The 21,036-nt window shown below is 36.8% G+C and overlaps 1 protein-coding gene across 3 annotated transcripts in view; it reads left to right on the forward strand.

The window, feature by feature from the left end:
* Positions 1-21,036, forward strand: part of LOC149794848 (pantothenate kinase 3-like) — a 94,223-nt gene that overhangs the window by 33,465 nt on the left and 39,722 nt on the right. Inside the window, exons 1-2 of one of the 3 annotated variants that reach the window (XM_089964507.1) lie at positions 1,709-1,838; positions 17,175-17,524. In XM_089964507.1, coding sequence (XP_089820633.1) covers positions 17,177-17,524 — 348 coding nt within the window. In that variant the 5' untranslated portion in view covers positions 1,709-1,838; positions 17,175-17,176. Of the gene's footprint in view, positions 1-1,708; positions 1,839-2,034; positions 2,478-17,174; positions 17,525-21,036 lie in introns of those variants that run through there. The other 2 variants (XM_089964505.1, XM_089964506.1) reach the window with 2 other exon arrangements.

Here is a 21,036-nt window from a genome sequence, read left to right on the forward strand (position 1 = left end):
GACAGTCTCTATACGATTTCCCCGTTGTACTTAGACTGGCCCATCCATGTTCAAGGTCATCTTGTCCCTAGACAGCCTCATATTCAATTCCCTATGTCCCTAGACAGTCCCAATCCATTGTCCCTATACATTTCCTATACTCAGTTCCCCTTGTTTCTGTACAGTCCTGACCTATGTTAAACTTTCCTTTGTCCCGCTATAGCCCCACCCATGTTAAATTTTCCATGTTAAAATTCTCCTTGTCTCTACACGTTCCCAGTGTGTTTTTCAATATATGTTCTCATTTGCCCTACGGTATCAATCTATGTATATGTGTTATATATGTCTTGGTCTAAATCTCTCCTGTATTTCTCTCTTTCCTGTATTTGTATTCAGGTGAGCCCCTTGCTACACTGTTACCAATATCCAGTACCGTGACGTCACCTCACCTGTTCCATTTCTATTATCCCTATACAACTATCCCCACTTTTCCATGTCGCTATACAGTTCCAATATTTCCCATGTTCAATTCCCGTTGTCACTATATCGTCCCGGGGGGTGGGGGTGGTCTGTAATGTATTTTCCATTGTCGCTATATCGTCCCAGCTACGGCATGAAATTAAACTCCCGTATTTGACGATAATTCTACAATTTTCAACATTAAATTTCCATTAGATGACATTAGATAATCGTAAAGCTTAGAGTGTACATTAGTGACAACATTTCTTGAATTTAGTTTAGATAAAGGCTCTTTGTGGCAACTATTTCTATTTCCACAAAAAGCATTTTCTCTGGATTGTTTTGTGAAATTCACTGTACTTTTTAGTCAGAAAATATACCCAAAAGTAAGTATTTCTTTCTTTCTATTTGCTTTCATTTTATTGTTGTTCTTGTTGTTGTTGTGGGGTTTAACGCCATTTTTCAGCACACGATAGGCCATGCATGGCGGCCAGTATTAATGGTGGAGGAAGAACCCTGGAAAACCCCGAGAAGAACCACCGACCCACGAGAAGTTACTGGCAAGCTTTCTCACATACCCACATTGGCTGAATATGAGACTCGAACCCACGCAGACAGAGGCGAGATGGCAGTGATCCGTAACGGAGAGCGCTTTAGACCACTCGGCTACTCGGGGCCCCGCTTTCATTTTATAAGTATAAATAACACACACACACACACACACACACACACACACACTTTACTCTCATTCAATCTTTGTGTTACAATGCTCTCTGAAATATTACCACTGACAAGCGTATTAAAAGCTCCGTTCAAGTCCTCAAATGTAAAAAGTTGCGATACAGGAAACGAGAAAATACATATCGTCTGCTTTTGCTTTCGTGAATTCTTTTTACAGGTTTATGAATTGTAAAATGGGATATTCCAATTATTTCAGCATTTGTAACCACTAAACCTTTTTTTTTTTCGAGTAACCGAATAATCGTTTACGTCAGACCATATGTCATCCACTTACAGTTTGGCAAAACGTTTTGCTTACATCACCAGAGAAGTCTAATGTTTTTTATTACTATTTAAATATTTAAAATTGTTCAGACTTCAGTCATACGTTCATTGGCACACACACATGCTAACGGATAAGGATTATTCCTAGCACAGGCATTTTAAATCATAATTCTCTCTCTCTCTCAGAAAATATTATAACACGTTGAGTACGGTTCGTTCACAGCAAATGCACTGAAAATAAAGGGCAGTCATGGAGTTGGTATAGCTGATTATTCGGAGCTATATCGGCTGTTTCAGCGAGATAAATGAAACGTGGTGGCGAATACTGAAGTGGCTCTTACATAATTGATTGTGGATTCGCACCATTTAAAAAAAAACAACAAAGAAACCCACTGGTAAATTTACTTAAAAAGTATATATATATATATATATATATATATATATATATATATATATATATATATATATATATAACATTAGATAACATTTTTGTGTTTCTAGTTTCAAACCGATACATCTCTATTAGCAAACATTATCTTGAAATTGCCTGACTGGATCAAATTGCTAAAGTACAGTGTAAGCATGAGCACCGTAAACAAAACTTGAGGCCGATAGCCTGTACCGAACCAATCTGAATTTTTCCATCCCACGAATAGAGTTTGAAACACGCAGTTCCTGAGTGTTCAATACTTTAGTGTTACCGATTGTTGAAGAGGGCATCCTAATTCCATTATACCTATGAAAGAAATGTTGTATGATATATAGTATTGTACTGATTTGTTACCCGTGTGGGTGACACGTGATTTAAACGACAGGTGCTTGATAATTGATTATTGTTATTTTGACACGGATGAATTATTGACTGCTGACCACTTTTGGGACCGGTCACTGACCGGGTCAGAAAAAGGCGTTTTCACTTTGGCGTCTCTAAGGACATTTGAAATATATGGCATCCCTATTGAACGGTGACGGTGGAGTAATTGGTGACGATGAATTTTACGATCATCTAAGCCCCCGCGGGAGCCCCAAACCACGTAAGTTTTTGTTCAGCAGCCTCGATTTACCATAGAGAGGGGCCATAGTACAAAAAAATACAAGTTATTATCAATTGGGTTAGGCAGGAACGCATGTCTATCATTGTGTGTGGGTGGGTGGGTGGGGGCATAAACAAGTTTGCAATGGGTCTGTCGTTGGATGGAACCTTAGACCGGGGTGGCGTGGGGAGGGCCAAACGCAGCAGCATAAAGCATTTCCAGGGCACAATCTCTAAATTTACAGAAAATGTTTGGAAACATTCATTTTGTTTCTAGCACAATTGCATCAGCCGCCAGTACGCCACACATTTATTTTAGCATTTTACAGTCAGATATTTAATGTTTTTGGATCCCCTTCCCAAAACAAAATGAAAATAGGTATTTCAGCATTATGTACATGTAGAAAATTTGGAGTGAAAAGAATGATGTATTAATTGGATGTGACATTGGTACATATTCTCAATTGCACTAATATTTACATTTATTATTATTGCACCAAATTACTGAGTGTATTTTATAAAGATATTACATTATTTTGCATTGAATACATAATCTAGATATTTAAGTTACGTTTAAGTGCCACAAGTCCATTAAAATTGTATTTCTTTTTCCTTTAATGCATGAATTACCTGCTGATATAAATGTGGTAAAAAAAAAATTGGGAAATATTTAGGAATAACTAACTCAAAAATACCTGACTTGTAAAAAGAAACAAAACTATAATAATAAGGCAAATAAAATATTAAAATTTAGCAAGGGAAACATTCAAACAAATAATACATATGTGCAATAAACACATCTGAAGTACCAGTTGATTTTTCTAGAGTATATCTCTGCTGTTTGGGATCGTTGGCAAAAGAAATATAACTACAATGCAGCTTAAGACTGTCAGTATAACTACTACAACCACACAAGCTTTATTACTATACAGACTTAAGACTGACTATATAAAGGCTACTAACACACAAGCTGTATTACTCAACAAACCTAAGACTCAGTATAATAACTACAACCACACAAGCTGTATTACCATACAAACTTAAGACTGACTGTATAACAACTACAACCACACAAGCTGTATTACTATACAACCTTAAGACTGTCAATATAACAACTACAACCACACAAGCTGTATTATTTAACAAACTTAAAACTGACAGTATAAAGGCTACTAACACACAAGCTGTATTACTCAACAAACTTAAGACTCAGTATAACAACTCCAACCATACAAGCTGTATTACTATACAGACTTGAGACTGACTGTATAACAACTACAACCACACAAGCTGTATTACTCGACAAACTTAAGACTGTCAGTGTAAAGGCTACTAATACACAAGCTGTATTACTCAACAGACTTAAGACTCAGTATAACAACCACAACCACACAAGCTGTATTACTATACAAACTTAAGACTGTCAGTAAAACAATTAGAACCACACAAGCTACAAACTTAAGACTGTCAGTATAACAACTACAACCACACAAGCTGTATTACTCAACAAACTTAAGACTGTCAGTATAACAACTACAACCACACAAGCTGTATTACTCAACAAACTTAAGACTGTCAGTATAACAACTACAACCACACAAGTGGTATTACTCAACAAACTTAAGACTGTCTGTATGAAGGCTACTAACACACAAGCTGTATTACATGACAGACTGTCAGTATAACAACTGCAAACATAGAAGATGTATCACTGGAGAAACTTAAGACTATCAGTATAACAACAAACACAGGCTGTATTACTAAACAGAGACTGTCAGTATAACCACTATAACCATGCAAGCTGTATTACTAGGCCAAGTTAAGACAGTCAGTGTAACAACTACAACCACACCAGTTGTATTACTAGACAAAGTTAAGACTGTCAGTACAACAACTACAACCACACCAGCTGTATTACTGGACAAACTTATGACTCAGTATAAGAACTACAACCACACCTGCTGTATTACTAGACAAGCTTAAGACTGTCAGTAAAACAACTACAACCACACCAGCTGTATTACTAAACAAATTTATGACTCTCACTATAACAGCTATAACCACACCAGCTGTATTACCAGACAAACTTAGTACTATCAGTATAACAATAACCACACCAGCTGTATTACTAGACAAACATAGACTAAGTAAAACAGCTGTATTACTATACCGACTCATTAAAACAATGACAACCACACCAGCTGTATTACTAGACAAACTTAAGACTGTCATTAAAACAACTACAACCACTCCAGTTGTATTACTAGTCAAATAGAGGCTGTCAATATAACAACTACAACCACACCAGCACTATTTCTGTTAAAACTTAAGACTCCGTATAACAACTACAACCACACCAGTATTACTATACAAACATAAGACTGTCAGTATAAAAACTACAACAACAGCTGTATTAATAGACAAACTTAAGACTATCAGTAAAACTACAATCACACCAGCTGTATTGCTAGACAAACTTAAGCTATCAAGACTTGAGTGCAGAAGCAAAATGTCTTCTCTTCATTAAATTAGAAACAAACTAGTCCAAAAATATATTTCCTTCTTACATACAACACACAGAGATATAGTATTTCCCACTCAGACTTTTCAGCAGATTAGTTTTCCCTACCTTTTCTTCAGACTGCTTATCTTTTCCCTACCTTTTCTTCAGACTGCCTATCATTTCCCTACCTTTTCTTCAGACTATCATTTCCCTGCTTTTTCTTCAAACTACATCTTTTCCCTACCTTTTCTTAAAACAGCCTATCTTTTCCCTACCTTTTCTTCAAACAGCCTATAATTTCCCTGCTTTTTCTTCAAATTGCCTATCTTTTCCCTACCTTTACTTCAGACAGCCTATCTTTTCTCTACTTTTTCTTCAAACAGCCTATCTTTTTTCTACATTTTCTTCAGTCTATCTTTTCCCTACTTTTTCTTCAAACAGCCTATCATTTGCCTACTTTTTCTTCAAACAGCCTATAATTTTCCAACTTTTTCTTCAAATTGCCTATCTTTTCCCTACCTTTTCTTCAAACAGCCTATAATTTCCCTACTTTTTCTTCAAATTGCCTATCTTTTCCCTACCTTTTCTTCAGACAGCCTATCTTTTCCCTGCTTTTTCTTCAGCCTATCTTTTTTCTGCATTTTCTTCAAACAGTCTATCTTTTCTCTACTTTTTCTTCAAACAGCATATCTTTTCCCCACTTTTTCTTCAGATTGCCTATCACGTCCCTGCTTTTTCTTCAAACTGCCTATCTTTTCCCTACCTTTTCTTCAAACAGCCTATAATTTCCGTACTTTTTCTTCAAACTGCCTATCTTTTCCCTACCTTCTCTTCAGACAACCTGTTTCCCCTACTTTGTCTTCAAACAGCCTATCTTTTCCCTATCTTTTTTCAGACTGCTTATCTTTTCCCTACTTTTTCTTCAAACAGCCTATCTTTTCCCTACTTTTTCTTCAAACAGCCTATCTTTTCCCTACTTTTTTTCCAAACAACCTATCTTTTCACTATCTTTTCATCAGAAAGCCAATCTTTTGCCTACTTTTTCTTCAAAATGCGTATCTTTTTCCCTACTTTTTCTCAAAACTCCCTATATTTCCCCTACTTTTTCTTCAACAGCATATCATTTCCCTACCTTTTTTTTAGATTGCCTATCTTTTCCCTATGTTTTCTTCAAACAGCCTATCTTTTCCCTACTTTTTCTTCAAACAGCCTATCTTTTCCCTAATTTTTAATCAAACAGCCTATCTTTTCCCTACTATTTCTTCAGACTGCCTATCTTTTCCCTACCTTTTCTAGAATGTTCTTACTATCCATACTGTGTTCAATTTTAAGATGAAACATAATAAGAAAAGCATTCGCTTGCAAGCCATTTGTAGAGAAGCTTCAGTTTTGCTGCTCAGTTAATTTTGATAAATGGAAAGATGTGTGTATAAGAAGATAGAGGAAACTTTGACTGAAGAGACAGCTAGAATGCAAGTAAGAACATGCTTTTGTTCAGTGTATGAAGGCAGGTTAAAAAATGATTTTATTTTATAAGTAATTTACACAAATCATTTACTATTTTTATTATAAAATATCTCAATGTTTTCCTGTTGTTTGAAAAGGAGCCCTGTCTTATAGTAGCCTATTCCTCATGGGATGCTGGAATGACTATCTCCAAAACAGACCTTCACAGACACTTTTTTCCTCTAAAACTTCATGAATCGGGGAAAACTTAACTCCTGAATTGGCATTAGATTTTGATCATGAAATCATTCAGCTGATTTTGATCATGAAATCATCCAATCAGTTTTGATCATACAGTCATCGAATTGATTTTGATCATGAAATCATCCAAGTGATTTTGATCATGAAATTATCCAATCGATTTTGATCATGCAACTCAGTTTTTATTCAGTTATTTTTCCATACTAACAAGCACCCATTATAAGTCTTGTGATTCAAACTCCAGCTTTGACAAATTAACATTTCTATCCAGCCATCCTAATGGACATCATTGTAAGTTTAGAATTCTTTATTTAAGACTGCATAGTCCTTCTAAATCTACAACAATGGACTATGTCCAGCATTGTTAAGAATGAAATTAAGTAAGACATTTAAAGAGTAATTTGTAACAGCTATCTATAATCTGAGAATTTATATGAATGACAGATCCCCAGAGATTTTAAGATACAATTTTTACAATCTGATGTTCTTGTCATCATAAAAAAAACATATTTCTCATTATGTCCTCCAAACTGAATATATTATACATTTCAAACATGGTAGATGCACAGTTCCATCTTGGAATTAATAGAAAACAAAGACAGTTATTATAACCAGTAACTAGTTTTCTTTTCATCCATTCACTAAAGTTTGTCCACAGAGTAGTGCAGTACTTTGTTTGTCCACAGAGGAGTGCAGTACTTTGTTTGTCCACAGAGTAGTGCAGTACTTTGTTTGTCCACAGAGTAGTGCAGTACTTTGTTTGTCCACAGAGTAGTGCAATACTTTGTTTGTCCACAGAGGAGTGCAATACTTAGTTTGACCACAGAGTAGTGCAATAATTTGTCCACAGAGGAGTGCAATAATTTGTCCACAGAGTAGTGCAATACTTTGTTTGTCCACAGAGTAATGCAATACTTTGTCCACATAGTAGTGCAATACTTTGTTTGTCCACAGAGGTGTGCAGTACTTTGTTTGTCCACAGAGTAGTGCAATACTTTGTTCGTCCACAGAGTAGTGCAATAATTTGTCCACAGAGTAGTGCAATACTTTGTCCACAGAGGAGTGCAATAATTTGTCCACGGAGTAGTGCAATACTTTGTTTGTCCACATAGTAGTGCAATACTTTGTTTGTCCACAGAGTAGTGCAATACTTTGTTTGTCCACAGAGTAATGCAATACTTTGTCCACATAGTAGTGCAATACTTTGTTTGTCCACAGAGGTGTGCAGTACTTTGTTTGTCCACAGAGTAGTGCAATACTTTGTTCGTCCACAGAGTAGTGCAATAATTTGTCCACAGAGGAGTGCAATACTTTGTCCACAGAGGAGTGCAATAATTTGTCCACGGAGTAGTGCAATACTTTGTTTGTCCACATAGTAGTGCAATACTTTGTTTGTCCACAGAGGAGTGCAATACTTAGTTTGTCCACAGAGTAGTGCAGTACTTTGTCCACAGAGTAGTGCAATAATTTGTTTGTCCACAGAGTAATGCAATACTTTGTCCACAGAGGAGTGCAATAATTTGTCCACAGAGTAGTGCAATACTTTGTTTGTCCACAGAGGAGTGCAATACTTTGTTTGTCCACAGAGTAATGCAATACTTTGTTTGTCCACAGAGTAGTGCAATAATTTGTCCACAGAGGAGTGCAATACTTTGTCCACAGAGGAGTGCAATAATTTGTCCACGGAGTAGTGCAATACTTTGTTTGTCCACATAGTAGTGCAATACTTTGTTTGTCCACAGAGTAGTGCAATACTTTGTTTGTCCACAGAGGAGTGCAATACTTAGTTTGACCACAGAGTAATGCAATACTTTGTCCACAGAGTAGTGCAATAATTTGTTTGTCCACAGAGTAATGCAATACTTTGTCCACAGAGGAGTGCAATAATTTGTCCACAGAGTAGTGCAATACTTTGTTTGTCCACAGAGGAGTGCAATACTTTGTTTGTCCACAGAGTAATGCAATACTTTGTCCACAGAGGAGTGCAATAATTTGTCCACAGAGTAGTGCAATACTTTGTTTGTCCACAGAGGAGTGCAATAATTTGTCCACAGAGGAGTGCAATACTTTGTCCACAGACAAGTGCAATACTTTGTTTGTCCACAGAGTAGTACAGTACTTTACATAGTAACAAGATTTCAGTAATATCATTTTGATGTTCAAAGAACACTTTCTTAATTTATGTGGAAGCATGTTTGTTTTAATACACCAAAATCTGTTGTTGTTGTGGGGTTTAACGCCATTTTTCAGCACACGATGGGCTATACATGGCAGCCAGTATTAATGGTGGAGGAATAACCCAGGAAAAAACCACCTACACATGAGGAGGTACTGGCAAGCTTTCTCACATACCAACATTGTCCGAATCCAAGACTCAGACCTATGCAGACAGAGGTGAGATGCCAGTGATCCGTAACAGAGAGCGCTTTAGACCACTCGGCCACTCGGGGCCCCCAAAAATCTGTAATGTCTCATCATATCTACATGACTCTGACCAACTGGATTTTAAAATACAACCCAGATTTATATTTTTAACTTTTGATATATAATGGTCACCTGTGTATATAGAGCCAGTTATTTTAATCCCCCACTGCTCTCCCCCTGTCAGATTTCCTGTTTAACAGTCAAATATTCACCTGCTTTCTGCTGTCAGCTGTCATTGCAGCATATCAGTGGTGGCCACTTTGCATGGAAATGAAAGTTTTCTTTGACCACAAAAGACTTGTTTAATAAAAGTATAGCATGTGAATTGATGTGTAAACATTTCTTCTCCTGCTTGTACTAGCTACAGCAGGCTTCAAAAACAACTCAAACCCAAGGTTAGTAACTTTGTTGTTGATGGACAACTTAAACTCTAGCTGACACTAATTCGTTCAAGCAGTGAAAATTACCTCTTGTAACTTTCATAACTGTTTACAAGTGGTCTTGTGTCAGTAGTATCAAATAAAACTAGAGTTGGCATTCGCTTTAATGATTGATTGAACTATTTTATGTTAATTGAGTACGTAACAACATCCTGCACCTGACAAGGTAAAATTAATGCTTAAATAGAAAAGTGTTCAACAATTCATCAAGAAAGTTTATATAAATCCAGTCAAAAACAGTCTTGGTGCATATGAAACTTGCCTGGTATACTGGCCCAAGCACTGATTTTAGTGCATGTACTTATTATATGGTACCAAGCTAATTGATTAACTAATTAGAAAAGTATGCATTCACTGATTCTATAAATATTCCAGAAAAATTATACTATTTTTATTTTAATTTTAATATTTATATCGTTGTTGATAAACAGTCCTTGTATTGTTGGGTGACAATTGTAATTGTAAAAGCATCTGCAAGGGATGCAGCCAACACCGAAACAGCAGAACTTAGATGATGACAGTAGAGAGCAAGTGATTGGAAATTTTATTAAAAGAAATGCAGGGCACGTGAATAACAAAGGCTAGAGTAACACCTGGGGAAAGCTGTGATGTTCTGCCCTTTTTCCTTTTATTATTTCCCTGATCACATTGACATTAGGAATATAAGCCCTGCTATCTCCCAGATTTAGCTGTCCCAAAGATGAAAAATCATCTTTTATGTCTATAATATATGTGTGAGTGTGTGTATATATATATCTATATAGAGAGAGAGAGAGAAAGGGCAAGAACTCTTGCTCATTAGTTCCCTTGCCGCCTACATCTGGCTCTAGTTGTAAGCTTTCTCTTTGAACTGACAACATTGTCCACATTGCCTCCCAAAGCCAAGTGGAAATTTGTGCCAGTCTTGTTCTGTCCATTGAGGATTGTTATTTTCAGATATATTAAGCCTTTCTCTACAGGTGGTATCCATTAGTTTTGCAATTTTGACCATATTTACGTGAATTTTCTTCTAACTGTATGGGCTTGGTCTCTGCGTTCTCTGACTGAATGGTCCACAGCTAAACTGTAATAGGAAAACATGTTTGTAGTTCATGTTCACTAATGTTATTTACTTAACACCCCTTGCATAACGGGTGTCTCTTACATTGTTATTATAGTGAACTATTTATTCTTTTTCTCTCTTTTATTCCTTAATTTATTTTGTCTAACAATGATGACAAAATGTACTTATTGCAAGAAATTCAAAGCCAGTGATAATTCACATGATTCAGTTCTCACTTGCACAAAATGTACATGATTTGCTATATGCGGTATGTGCGCCAGTTGGTCAGAAGCTACATGGTCAATAGTTCTAAGGAAAATAAAAAATAACTTCAAAGAACATGGAACATTGTGTAAATTCATAGACTAAGTCTACTGATGTCTTGAGCATTCCCCCTAAAATGGAATCTGGCCAGCCTGGTAAGGGGTTCCATTGGTACCCCTTCCCCAACTAAAATATGATGAATGTTAAATACTGCTATTGATACTTCTTGGGAATTGGAGGAAGCTACGACTTCTCCTCCACTGTCTATGCCATTTCTGGAGTCATTGTTTGTTACAGCAGGCTGTGGCAAAGTTGAAAAATTCTGGCCAAATTTTCCCTATCCTTTGTTCGTCTTATGTCATAGCTGAAAATTTTGACACATTGAGGTATTTTCCACCCAGTTCTAGGCTGAGTGTCATTCCCCTTGCATGTCCAAGCATGGCTTTAGAGCCTGGCCCATAAATGTGGGTGTGTTTGGGGTTTATGAAAAAGATTTGAATGAGCCACACCTCATTTGGTTCCATCTTGGCTGCTGACAGTAATTTCAACCTATGGTCCTTACTGTTCAGTGACTGTATGGCTTTCATTGTATACTGTCCAGATACCTCATTATATAGAGCCATGGAATGTTAGCTTTGCCAGAGATCTTATTGATAGATCCATCTGTTCTTTTATCATTACCACTTTGCTGGCAATGCCACAGTCTATCCTTCCATCCAAATGGACAACTTCCCCCACCAATTAATATTGATCTTAACCAACCATATGTACCGATCCAGCAACTGCATCCTATGGATACAGCTAGCTATCCATTCACAGCTTACCTTCTTGGACAGTGACAGCCTTAGAGATGATGGTTGCACTGCATCTATACTGCCGGGTATGCATTATCCGCATCTGATAAACCTGATGATTGTTCACACTTATATCCCACCTTGTAGAAGACCAATTATAGTTTTAAAATGGCTTTAGAGAAAAGTTATTGGGTGTTGTCAAACTCAGAATGTCTGCCACCTCCCTCTTCTACACCAGCATACAGGGCCAAGGCCTCCATTGATATTGATGATGAGGAAGTTAGCCCTTCCATTCATCTTGTGATGCAGTTGGGAAAAATTAAGGAAATCACAGAGAGACTTTCTGCCCAGGCTGGTGACCCTTTTTCTGGGATTCAGCTACTAGCATCCTTTGCATCTTGCTGGTATAAGACTAGTTCCAACACCTTCTCTGGAGACATTTTGGCATTGGAAGAGAACTACACTGTTATCACTATGACTTCACCTGCTTACTGTTAGATGGACAAAGCCATTCTGAACGCCACTTTGAAGCTTGTCTGCAACATTATGGGCACATCTTTTTTGTTGGACTTTGCATCACCTCCATATTTCTGGCTGGCAGACTAGAACATACCTGGAAGTCAGTGGATAGAATATTAAATATTTGTTATGTGTTTAGACTCTAACAAAACATAACAAGAAAAAAGTGAAGACAACAAGCTTTGTAAAATTTAACAATTTATTTCCCTAGAAAAACAAGGTAAAAATGAGAAAAAGAACTTATGGTTTTACGAATCAAATAGAAGTTTTAGAAACAATAAGCCCTAATGAAACTGAGTTTGAATCCCGATGAAATCCAAAATGGAAGGCAATGACATATGCTGTGGTCAGTGTTGTATTGATGTGTCAACAATTCTTTGTTGAATCACAGAAAATAATGTTCTAGTTTTTGAATTATGTGTAAATTTTGATAAATGTCTTTGTCCAAGAATTAATTTATAGCACTAGTATTTCCAGGGAAAGCAAACTTGAAATCCAAATAAATTGAGGGAAACAAAATAATGAGCCCCAAATTAGTCACAAGCTAAAACACTTTGACTTCTCAAGTGTTATGGCAAGAATAACTATTATTTCTCAAAACTTCAATAATAAATCTAGCTACAATGCAAAACAAATGCCTAGATGTGGGTCATTCCTCTGGAAAAAACAGAATTTGTAACCATTGCTACAGGTTATTTGTCAGGTACTCTAAGTATGGCCTTGATTTCACTTATAAATCTTACTCTGAGAAAGAATTAAAAAAAGTAATTAAAAAAGTTTACTACATCTCTCACAGATTTATGAATCAAGGTCAGGAACTAGGTCAGCATTAGATAGAATGTCTCTATAAAGTTGTTTAGATAAAAAATAAATAAAAAAAAGAAAAACTAACAAACAGACAATTAAATTAAATCAAATATAAATTAAATCAAATATACATAGCAATTTAGGGGCCCCGAGTGGCTGAGTCATCTAAAGTGCTCTCCGTTACAGATCACTGCCATCTCACCTCTGTCTGTGTGGGTTCGAGTCTTGGATTCGGCCAATGTGGATATGTGAGAAAGCTTGCCAGTAGCTTCTCGAGGGTCGGTGGTTCTTTTTAGGGATTTCCTGGGTTCTTCCTCCACCATTAATACTGGCCGCCATTTATAGCCTATAGGCATTAAACTCTATAACAACAACAACATAACAATTTAAAGTGATTAACTGGGCAGCCTACCATTTATTGGTTGTTCAGTGGCAAGATAGAGGAAATATGGAGACAGGCAGCCCTGGAACTCCCCTGCCATCTCTCTATGCAGAAAACATTGCCTCATAAATCATTTCCAATTGACCCTTAAAGGTGTGGGGATGCAGGGTCATTTGCTTCCCAACCAAAGGCCAGCTGTGATTCCAGCCAAACACATGGAGACCAGATGTGATTCCAACCAAACACATGGATGCAAGCTGATCAGCCTCAGATACAATTGTCTCGTTTGGGTTGGAAATAAAGTTTCCTGAAGCCTCCACTCTCTTGCTGTTGACTCATGTACCTGCCTGCCACAGACAGGTGTCAAACAACATTCGATCAGTCTTTTTCAAGCAAGCAAGTGGGACATCCAGTTGTCATAGAGGGGGCATCAGATCTCATTTTGTGAACCACCTCTCCTTTTACCCTATCCATTCCTGACAGAAGTACCACTGAAATTGGTAAAGGATGCACTTTTACTACAAGAGATCAGAGCGCTCATCAAGAAGTGGGTGGTGGCGATTATTTGGAATCCTCAGTCTGGGATTTTGCTTCAAGCTTTTTCTTTTCAGGGAGGTTAATGTCAAGCTCAGACCAGTCACCAACCTCAGTCATCTAAATCAGTTCATACCCCCACCAAAATTCAAGATGGAGATGGCCAGAATTTGTAATCAATCAGTCTCGATATGACAGATGTCGTCCATCCTTCCTCACAGAAATTGCTGCAGATTGTATGGAGAAATTTGTTATCTACCTTTTGGCTACAATACTAGTCCAAGGGCCTTTATGAAACTACTTATTTCCATCTTACTCCTGTTCCATATGAAGCATCTGCTTCCACAGTGGTGTATTTGGATGACATTGTTCAGAAATTTTTGGTCAAAGAAAAGAACTGTCTTCATTTTACATCATTTAGGTTTTCTGATCAATACAGAGCAAGTCCAGTCTTTGTTCATCCCAACAGTTAATCCATCGGGTTTGGAATGTGTTACCCAGCTCAGCCTTGTTCACCTTCCCCACCCTTGCGTAGTCTGAATTGTCATTGTAGCAGAGTCCATTTTTTGGATAACAGCATGGAGTTTTTGCAACTCCTCCGATTATTCAGTGCAACAGCACATCTTATCACGCTGTAGATTTTGATGTGCTTTTTGCAGGTGGCCTTGCTTTCTCCATGGTGCCCCTTTTCAGTGCCCTCAATTACACTATCACCGTAATGAGCAAGATTGTATCATTCCTGGACAAGTGGCACAACCAGGGTTGGGCCATGACAGAAATACCTCTTGAACAGCCACCACTGGATGTGACAATGTGTACAGATGCAAATACATGTGGTTGGGAGCCCATCTATTACCTGACTTAAACATTGTCAGCGATCAGTGGAGTCCAGAGGACACAAGTCTCCACATCAGTCTCTTGGAGGTAAAAGCTTTCATCAAAGCCTTCCATTTTTGGAGTGACCATCTTCAGAACAAGGTCATGCTCATCATGTCAGACAACTTGGCAGTAGTGACATACCTTCTCAAACAGTGCGGTATCAAATCAACACAAATCCTCATTCTGGACTGGAATTTCACCTTTGGTCTGCACAACACATTGACATCCAGATCACACATTGACAGTAGACTTACTGTCTTGGCTGATTCTTTGTCAAAGAGAGGACAGATTCTTCACTCATAATGGTCACTCCATCTGTCATTCTTGAATCAGATTTGACATCTGTGAGGGCATCCAGTGTCTGATCTTTTTGCAACCACGTGGGAATGCATCTGTCCATTTTCATTTCCCCAATACTGAATTCCGAAGCTTGGTTTGTTGGTGCTCTTTCTCAGTAGGTGAGGGTCTGTGGGCTTTTGCCTACCCCCCCCCCCATTTTAGTTCCAAAGATAAAACATAAATTGACTGACCAAAAGTGCAAAATGATTCTGATTGCCCCACTGCTGGATTAACAATGTTAAGGAAGATCCCAACCAGGCAGAGTATCTTTAAAGAGAATATGAGCCATGTTTTCTATCCTTGCCTATACTATCTTTTCCTTCACACTTGGTTCTTGTCCAGAGAACCATGCAGCAGAAACAATTCAAGCCTTCAAATGTAAAGAATTACAGGAGCTAGAAGGCCATCAACTTCAAAGGCTTATGAAGGAAAGTGGTTTTTAGGGACTGATTATAATGTCAAAAAAATTGTTCCTTTGAGTGTCTCTGTCCCATAAGTGACTGACTTTTTTTCTTTGGCTGGTCAAGGAGAAAAAGTTGGGTCAGATTATTATTGAAGCTATGGTTTCAGACATGTTCCTCTGTCATTACGGGAATGATCCTGGTCATAACAAAGACCTCTTTGACCCGTTGTCCAACACTGATTTGCACAGGATATGACTTCTTGTCCAACACTGATTTGAACAGGACAAACACTTTGTTTCCAAAGTGGAATATGACTTGTTGTGCAACACCAATTTGCACAGGATTAACACTTTGTTTCCAAAGTGGAATATGACTTGTTGTCCAACACTGATTTGCACAGGACTAACACTTTGTTTCCAAAGTGGAATATGACTTGTTGTCCAACACTGATTTGCACAGGACTAAATCACTCACTTTGTTTCCTAAATGGAATTTTTCCTGGGTTCTGACTAGAGGATGCCTCTTTCTCCCAGTTAAACATTTACTGGAAGGCTTAATCCCTCAAGCATTTCATAATAGTTGAAGTGGGTAATACACACAGCATGAACATGGCCAGAACCAAGTCAACTCATGAAGATTGCCGAATTCAATCAAGTTCACTAGTGAATTACATGCCATATCTGTTGACCTTCATTTTCGATCATATGGCCCAGTGGTAGTTATAAAGCAACCTGGTTTCATCTACAAGAATGGGTTGCTGTCAGAGGGGCAATCAAAAATTCCTCATACAACCTCTCTCCTGTATTGACCCATCCCAGGAGGCTTTCCAGCAGGAATCAGTATGTGTGCTCAGACTTCTTAAGCAGACTGTACGAGTTTGTGGAGCTTGAGTACACCTCTTTCTCCCAGTTAAACATTTATTGGAAGGCTTAACCCCTCAAGCATTTCATAATGGTTGAAGTGGGTAATACACACAGCATGAACATGGCCAGAACCGAGTCAACTCATGAAGATTGCTTACAAAATAAGAACCAGCTCTGTAAGCCATGCCTTTGACCATACTGTGAAAAGTAGAATTACATCCAAGCTGTATTTTAGAACCTAACCCCAGTATACGATTCCATAGATCCAAGTTCTGATTTGTTGAATTATAGTATATTTGCTTTAATGAGGTATGTCCAGTTACTAACTGTGTACTTTCAAAAATTGACGAAAATATCATGACATTCTCAGAGCCCAACGAGCAGAACTCGATTGAAGGTCATGAGAACACCAAGAAAATTGTATTATTGACAATTTTGATTCGTTATAAAGTTTCTTAATATATTAACTGATGGGTCTTTTTTCCATTTTCTTTTTAATTTCTTTTGAATGAACATCTTAGTTGACTGGCATCAAATTTTTACTGGTCGGTTATAATTTATATCATCTGTTTCTTATTTTGTGTGGCTAGAAGGGTCTTTTGCAGGGGTACTTTTTCTTTGTTAGCTGATCACATGTTTAGTTTTTTTGTTGATCACTGCTGAGAAAATTTCGTTGTAGGTTTTAGTTGACCCAGCCTGCTGAATTATCTTGTTAGTTTTTTTTATTGAATGTCATAAGTTACTTTTCTGGAAGAGGAATATAATATTTAACATGTTTGATCTCCTTTGTCTTTCAGCAATGCCTTGGTTTGGAATGGACATCGGGGGCACATTGACAAAGCTGGTTTACTTTGAGCCAAGAGACAATGTGCAAGACGAAGCTGAAGAAGCAGAGAGTTTAAAAAAAATAAGAAAATACTTGACAGGCAACACAGCTTATGGGAAAACTGGAATCCGAGATGTGCACTTGGAAATGTCAAACCAACAGATCAGGGATAGGACTGGGAGTTTGCATTTTATACGATTTCCCACATGCTCAATGATGGGTTTTATTGACATGGCAAAATCTAAGAACTTCTCTAGTCTGGCAAAAGCAATCTGTGCCACTGGAGGTGGTGCATATAAATTCGAACAAGATTTCAGAGAGGTAGTTTATTTAATAAAATATTTCTTATTGTTCCACCATTTTTTAAGGAAATAACTAGACATAGGTATGAATTTGTAACAAGATTTCAGAGTGGTAGCTTTTTTAATAAAATATTTTTTGTTGTTCTACCATTTTTTAAAGCAAATTACTAGACATAGATATGAATTTGTGACGAGATTTCAGAGAGGTAGTTTTTTTTAATAAAATATTTCTTATTGTTCGACCATTTTTTAAGCAAATAACTAGACATGGGTATTAATTTGTAACAAGATTTCAGAGAGGTAGTTATTTTTATAAAATTCTTGTTGTTGTTCAACCATTTTTTAAGCAGATAACTAGACATAGGTATGAATTTATTGGTGCCATCACTGTTAATATTGGATGTGTATTAGGTGGTACAATGAATGTCATGGACAAAAGATTGCCATATTGGCTGAATTCGGGATATATATTTTTAGCTCTACTGGTAATATACCAGATGATCTTTTGAGATGGTCTGTAGACTGTTGTTTGTCATCATTCTGTCTGTTGACTGTTGTCTATCAGTTCATAGTCAGTTGTCTGTCACCATTCTGTCTGTTAACACAAGTTTCTTATTTGTTACTTCGCAGAACTACTTGGAGCATTGCCACACACATGCACACACACTCGTGGTCTAGCTAATCCTAAATGTAAATGGTGCTTCTCAATCTCACACATCCATTATGGCTGCAATAAGTGCCATCTTATAAATCTTGTCATTGCCACTCCTCCTGAATGAATGGTCATATCAACATGGGGTTTTCACTGAATGACTGACTATGATGTTGAGTTGGTCCTTGATGAGATATCCCTCCAGTAGTTTAGAGGACACTTCGAGTTTTTTTTTGTTATAAGATCTTGCATTTGTTTTAACCGTAGTTACACCAAGGAGACTTCAGTCTGTAATAGTATGTATTCACTCTATGTAATCCATTGTTAAGAACATGAGCAAAATGTTGGTGAAACACCTTGAGGCAGCTAGTGATTAGAAGGAAACTATGTTATCAGGTACCCTTGGGAGAGCTAGTGATTAGAAGGAAACTAAGTTATCAGGTACCCTTGGGATGGCTAGTGATTAGAAGGAAACTAAGTTACCAGGTACCCTTGGGACATTACTGCTAAAGAGCTTAGTATTATTAATTAATAACACTGGGAGAGGGTACTGGTAATCACTTTTTAAATCTCCAGGAAACTGGCTCTGTTTATAGAACCTGTCAAAACCATATATATTCTCCTTTTCAAGAGATGACGCTTGGGCATGCAGATGTGCAAGTCATGCAAAATGTATCTGGATTCATACGCTTGTGATTCATACATACTTATGCAAGTTAGTTTAAAGTCTTTCATATCAAAATGTATTCTACTGGGTGTAAAAGTTTTAAAACTGTTATCCCGTAAACTTAAACTTCTTGTCATATCACAAGTCATGTCGCATGTCATTCTGTCAAAGTGGAATATTAAAGAGATGGATCTTGAAGTGTTAAGTATACATTTCCTCCTCCCTTTCTATTTTTTTCTACTTTCCCTTGTTTTGTTAAGAAGGGTAGTCCTCCCCATTATATAAAATCCTAGTAGCATTTATGCTTTACCTTAGAGAGCTAGATGTTGCTGTTGTTGGTGTGAGATAGTAATGAACAGAAAACCTTTCAGGGCAAGTAGATCTTTTTTATGCATAGGGTAATTCATTGATGAGAATAGTATTTATGGAGTGTTGGGCACTGTCCAACAGTGCATGTACATGGTGACAACTATTGATATCAAAAGATGCAATAAATAAAAACACAAACAAGGCTTCCTGCTGATCATAAATTAGCTCCGGGTGCACACAATATTTAAGAGTGCTTTGGTTTTTGGGGTTACTTTTAAATATGCTTGAATTCGTGTTCATCTCCTGAAAGTACTGGAAAAGTGCATGAAAACACTTAGTAGTTCTTGAAAATTTTTAACTTTGAAAACAAATGCCATTGAAAAAATATTAATTTACTGATATGGATATCAAGAAAGAAAAGTCGTTATATTCCAAGTTTGGCTACTTATGTTTTTGATATGACTTCCAGTTGTGTTGCTTATATATCCTGTAAGACTTAGGTTGGGATGCTTATGTATTCAGTAGGACTTCCAGTTCTGTTGCTTATATATTCTGTAATACTTAGTTGAAATGCTTATATATTCAGTAGGACTTCCAGTTGTGTTGCTTATATATTGTGTAATACTTAAGTTGAAAAGCTTATGTATTCAGTAGGACTTCAGTTGTGTTGCTTATATATTCTGTAAGACTTAAGTTGGAATGTGTATGTATTCAGTCAGACTTCCAGTTGTGTTGCTTATATATTCTGTAAGACTTAAGTTGGAATGTGTGTGTATTCAGTCAGACTTCCAGTTGTGTTGCTTATATATTCTGTAAGACTTAAGTTGGAATGTGTGTGTATTCAGTCAGACTTCCAGTTGTGTTGCTTATATATTCTGTAAGACTTAAGTTGAAATGCTTATGTATTCAGTAGGACTTCAGTTGTGTTGCTTATATATTCTGTAAGACTTAAGTTGGAATGCTTATGTATTCAGTAGGACTTCAGTTGTGTTGCTTATATATTCTGTAAGACTTAAGTTGGAATGCTTATGTATTCAGTAGGACTTCCAGTTGCATTGCTTATATATTCTGTAAGGCTTAAGTTGGAATGCTTATATATTCAGTAGGACTTCAGTTGTGTTGCTTATATATTCTGTAAGACTTAAGTTGGAATGCTTATGTATTCAGTAGGACTTCAGTTGTGTTGCTTATATATTCTGTAAGACTTAAGTTGGAATGCTTATGTATTCAGTAGAACTTCCAATTGTGTTGCTTATATATTCTGTAAGACTTAAGTTGGAATGCTTATGTATTCAGTAGGACTTCCAGCTGAGTTGTTTATGTATTCATTAAAACTTCATTTGGGTACTTATTTGCTTCTTTGTACTTAGTCCTGTTTTGGGAACACTGTGAAAAAATAATTAATTGAACCAAACCAGAGCTTTGGCAACTCTGGATATGGATCCTTTTGCTTGCTTTGATTGCAATGACTCACACTGTTTATATAAATAGATGAATGTACATAATGATAAATAATGGTTTGTACACTATGTACATAATGATAAATAATGGTTTGTACACTATGTACATAATGATAAATAATGGTTTGTACACTATGTACATAATGATAAATAATGGTTTGTACACTATGTACATAATGATAAATAATGGTTTGTATGCTATGTACATAATGATAAATAATGGTTTGTACACTATGTACATAATGATAAATAATGGTTTGTACACTATGTACATAATGATAAATAATGGTTTGTACACTATGTACATAATGATAAATAATGGTTTGTACACTATGTACATAATGATAAATAATGGTTTGTATGCTATGTACATAATGATAAATAATGGTTTGTACACTATGTACATAATGATAAATAATGGTTTGTACACTATGTCCATAATG

This window comes from Sinohyriopsis cumingii, chromosome 7, assembly GCF_028554795.1.
Source record: "Sinohyriopsis cumingii isolate HCF-2022 chromosome 7, ASM2855479v2, whole genome shotgun sequence".
Classification (NCBI taxonomy): domain Eukaryota; kingdom Metazoa; phylum Mollusca; class Bivalvia; order Unionida; family Unionidae; genus Sinohyriopsis; species Sinohyriopsis cumingii.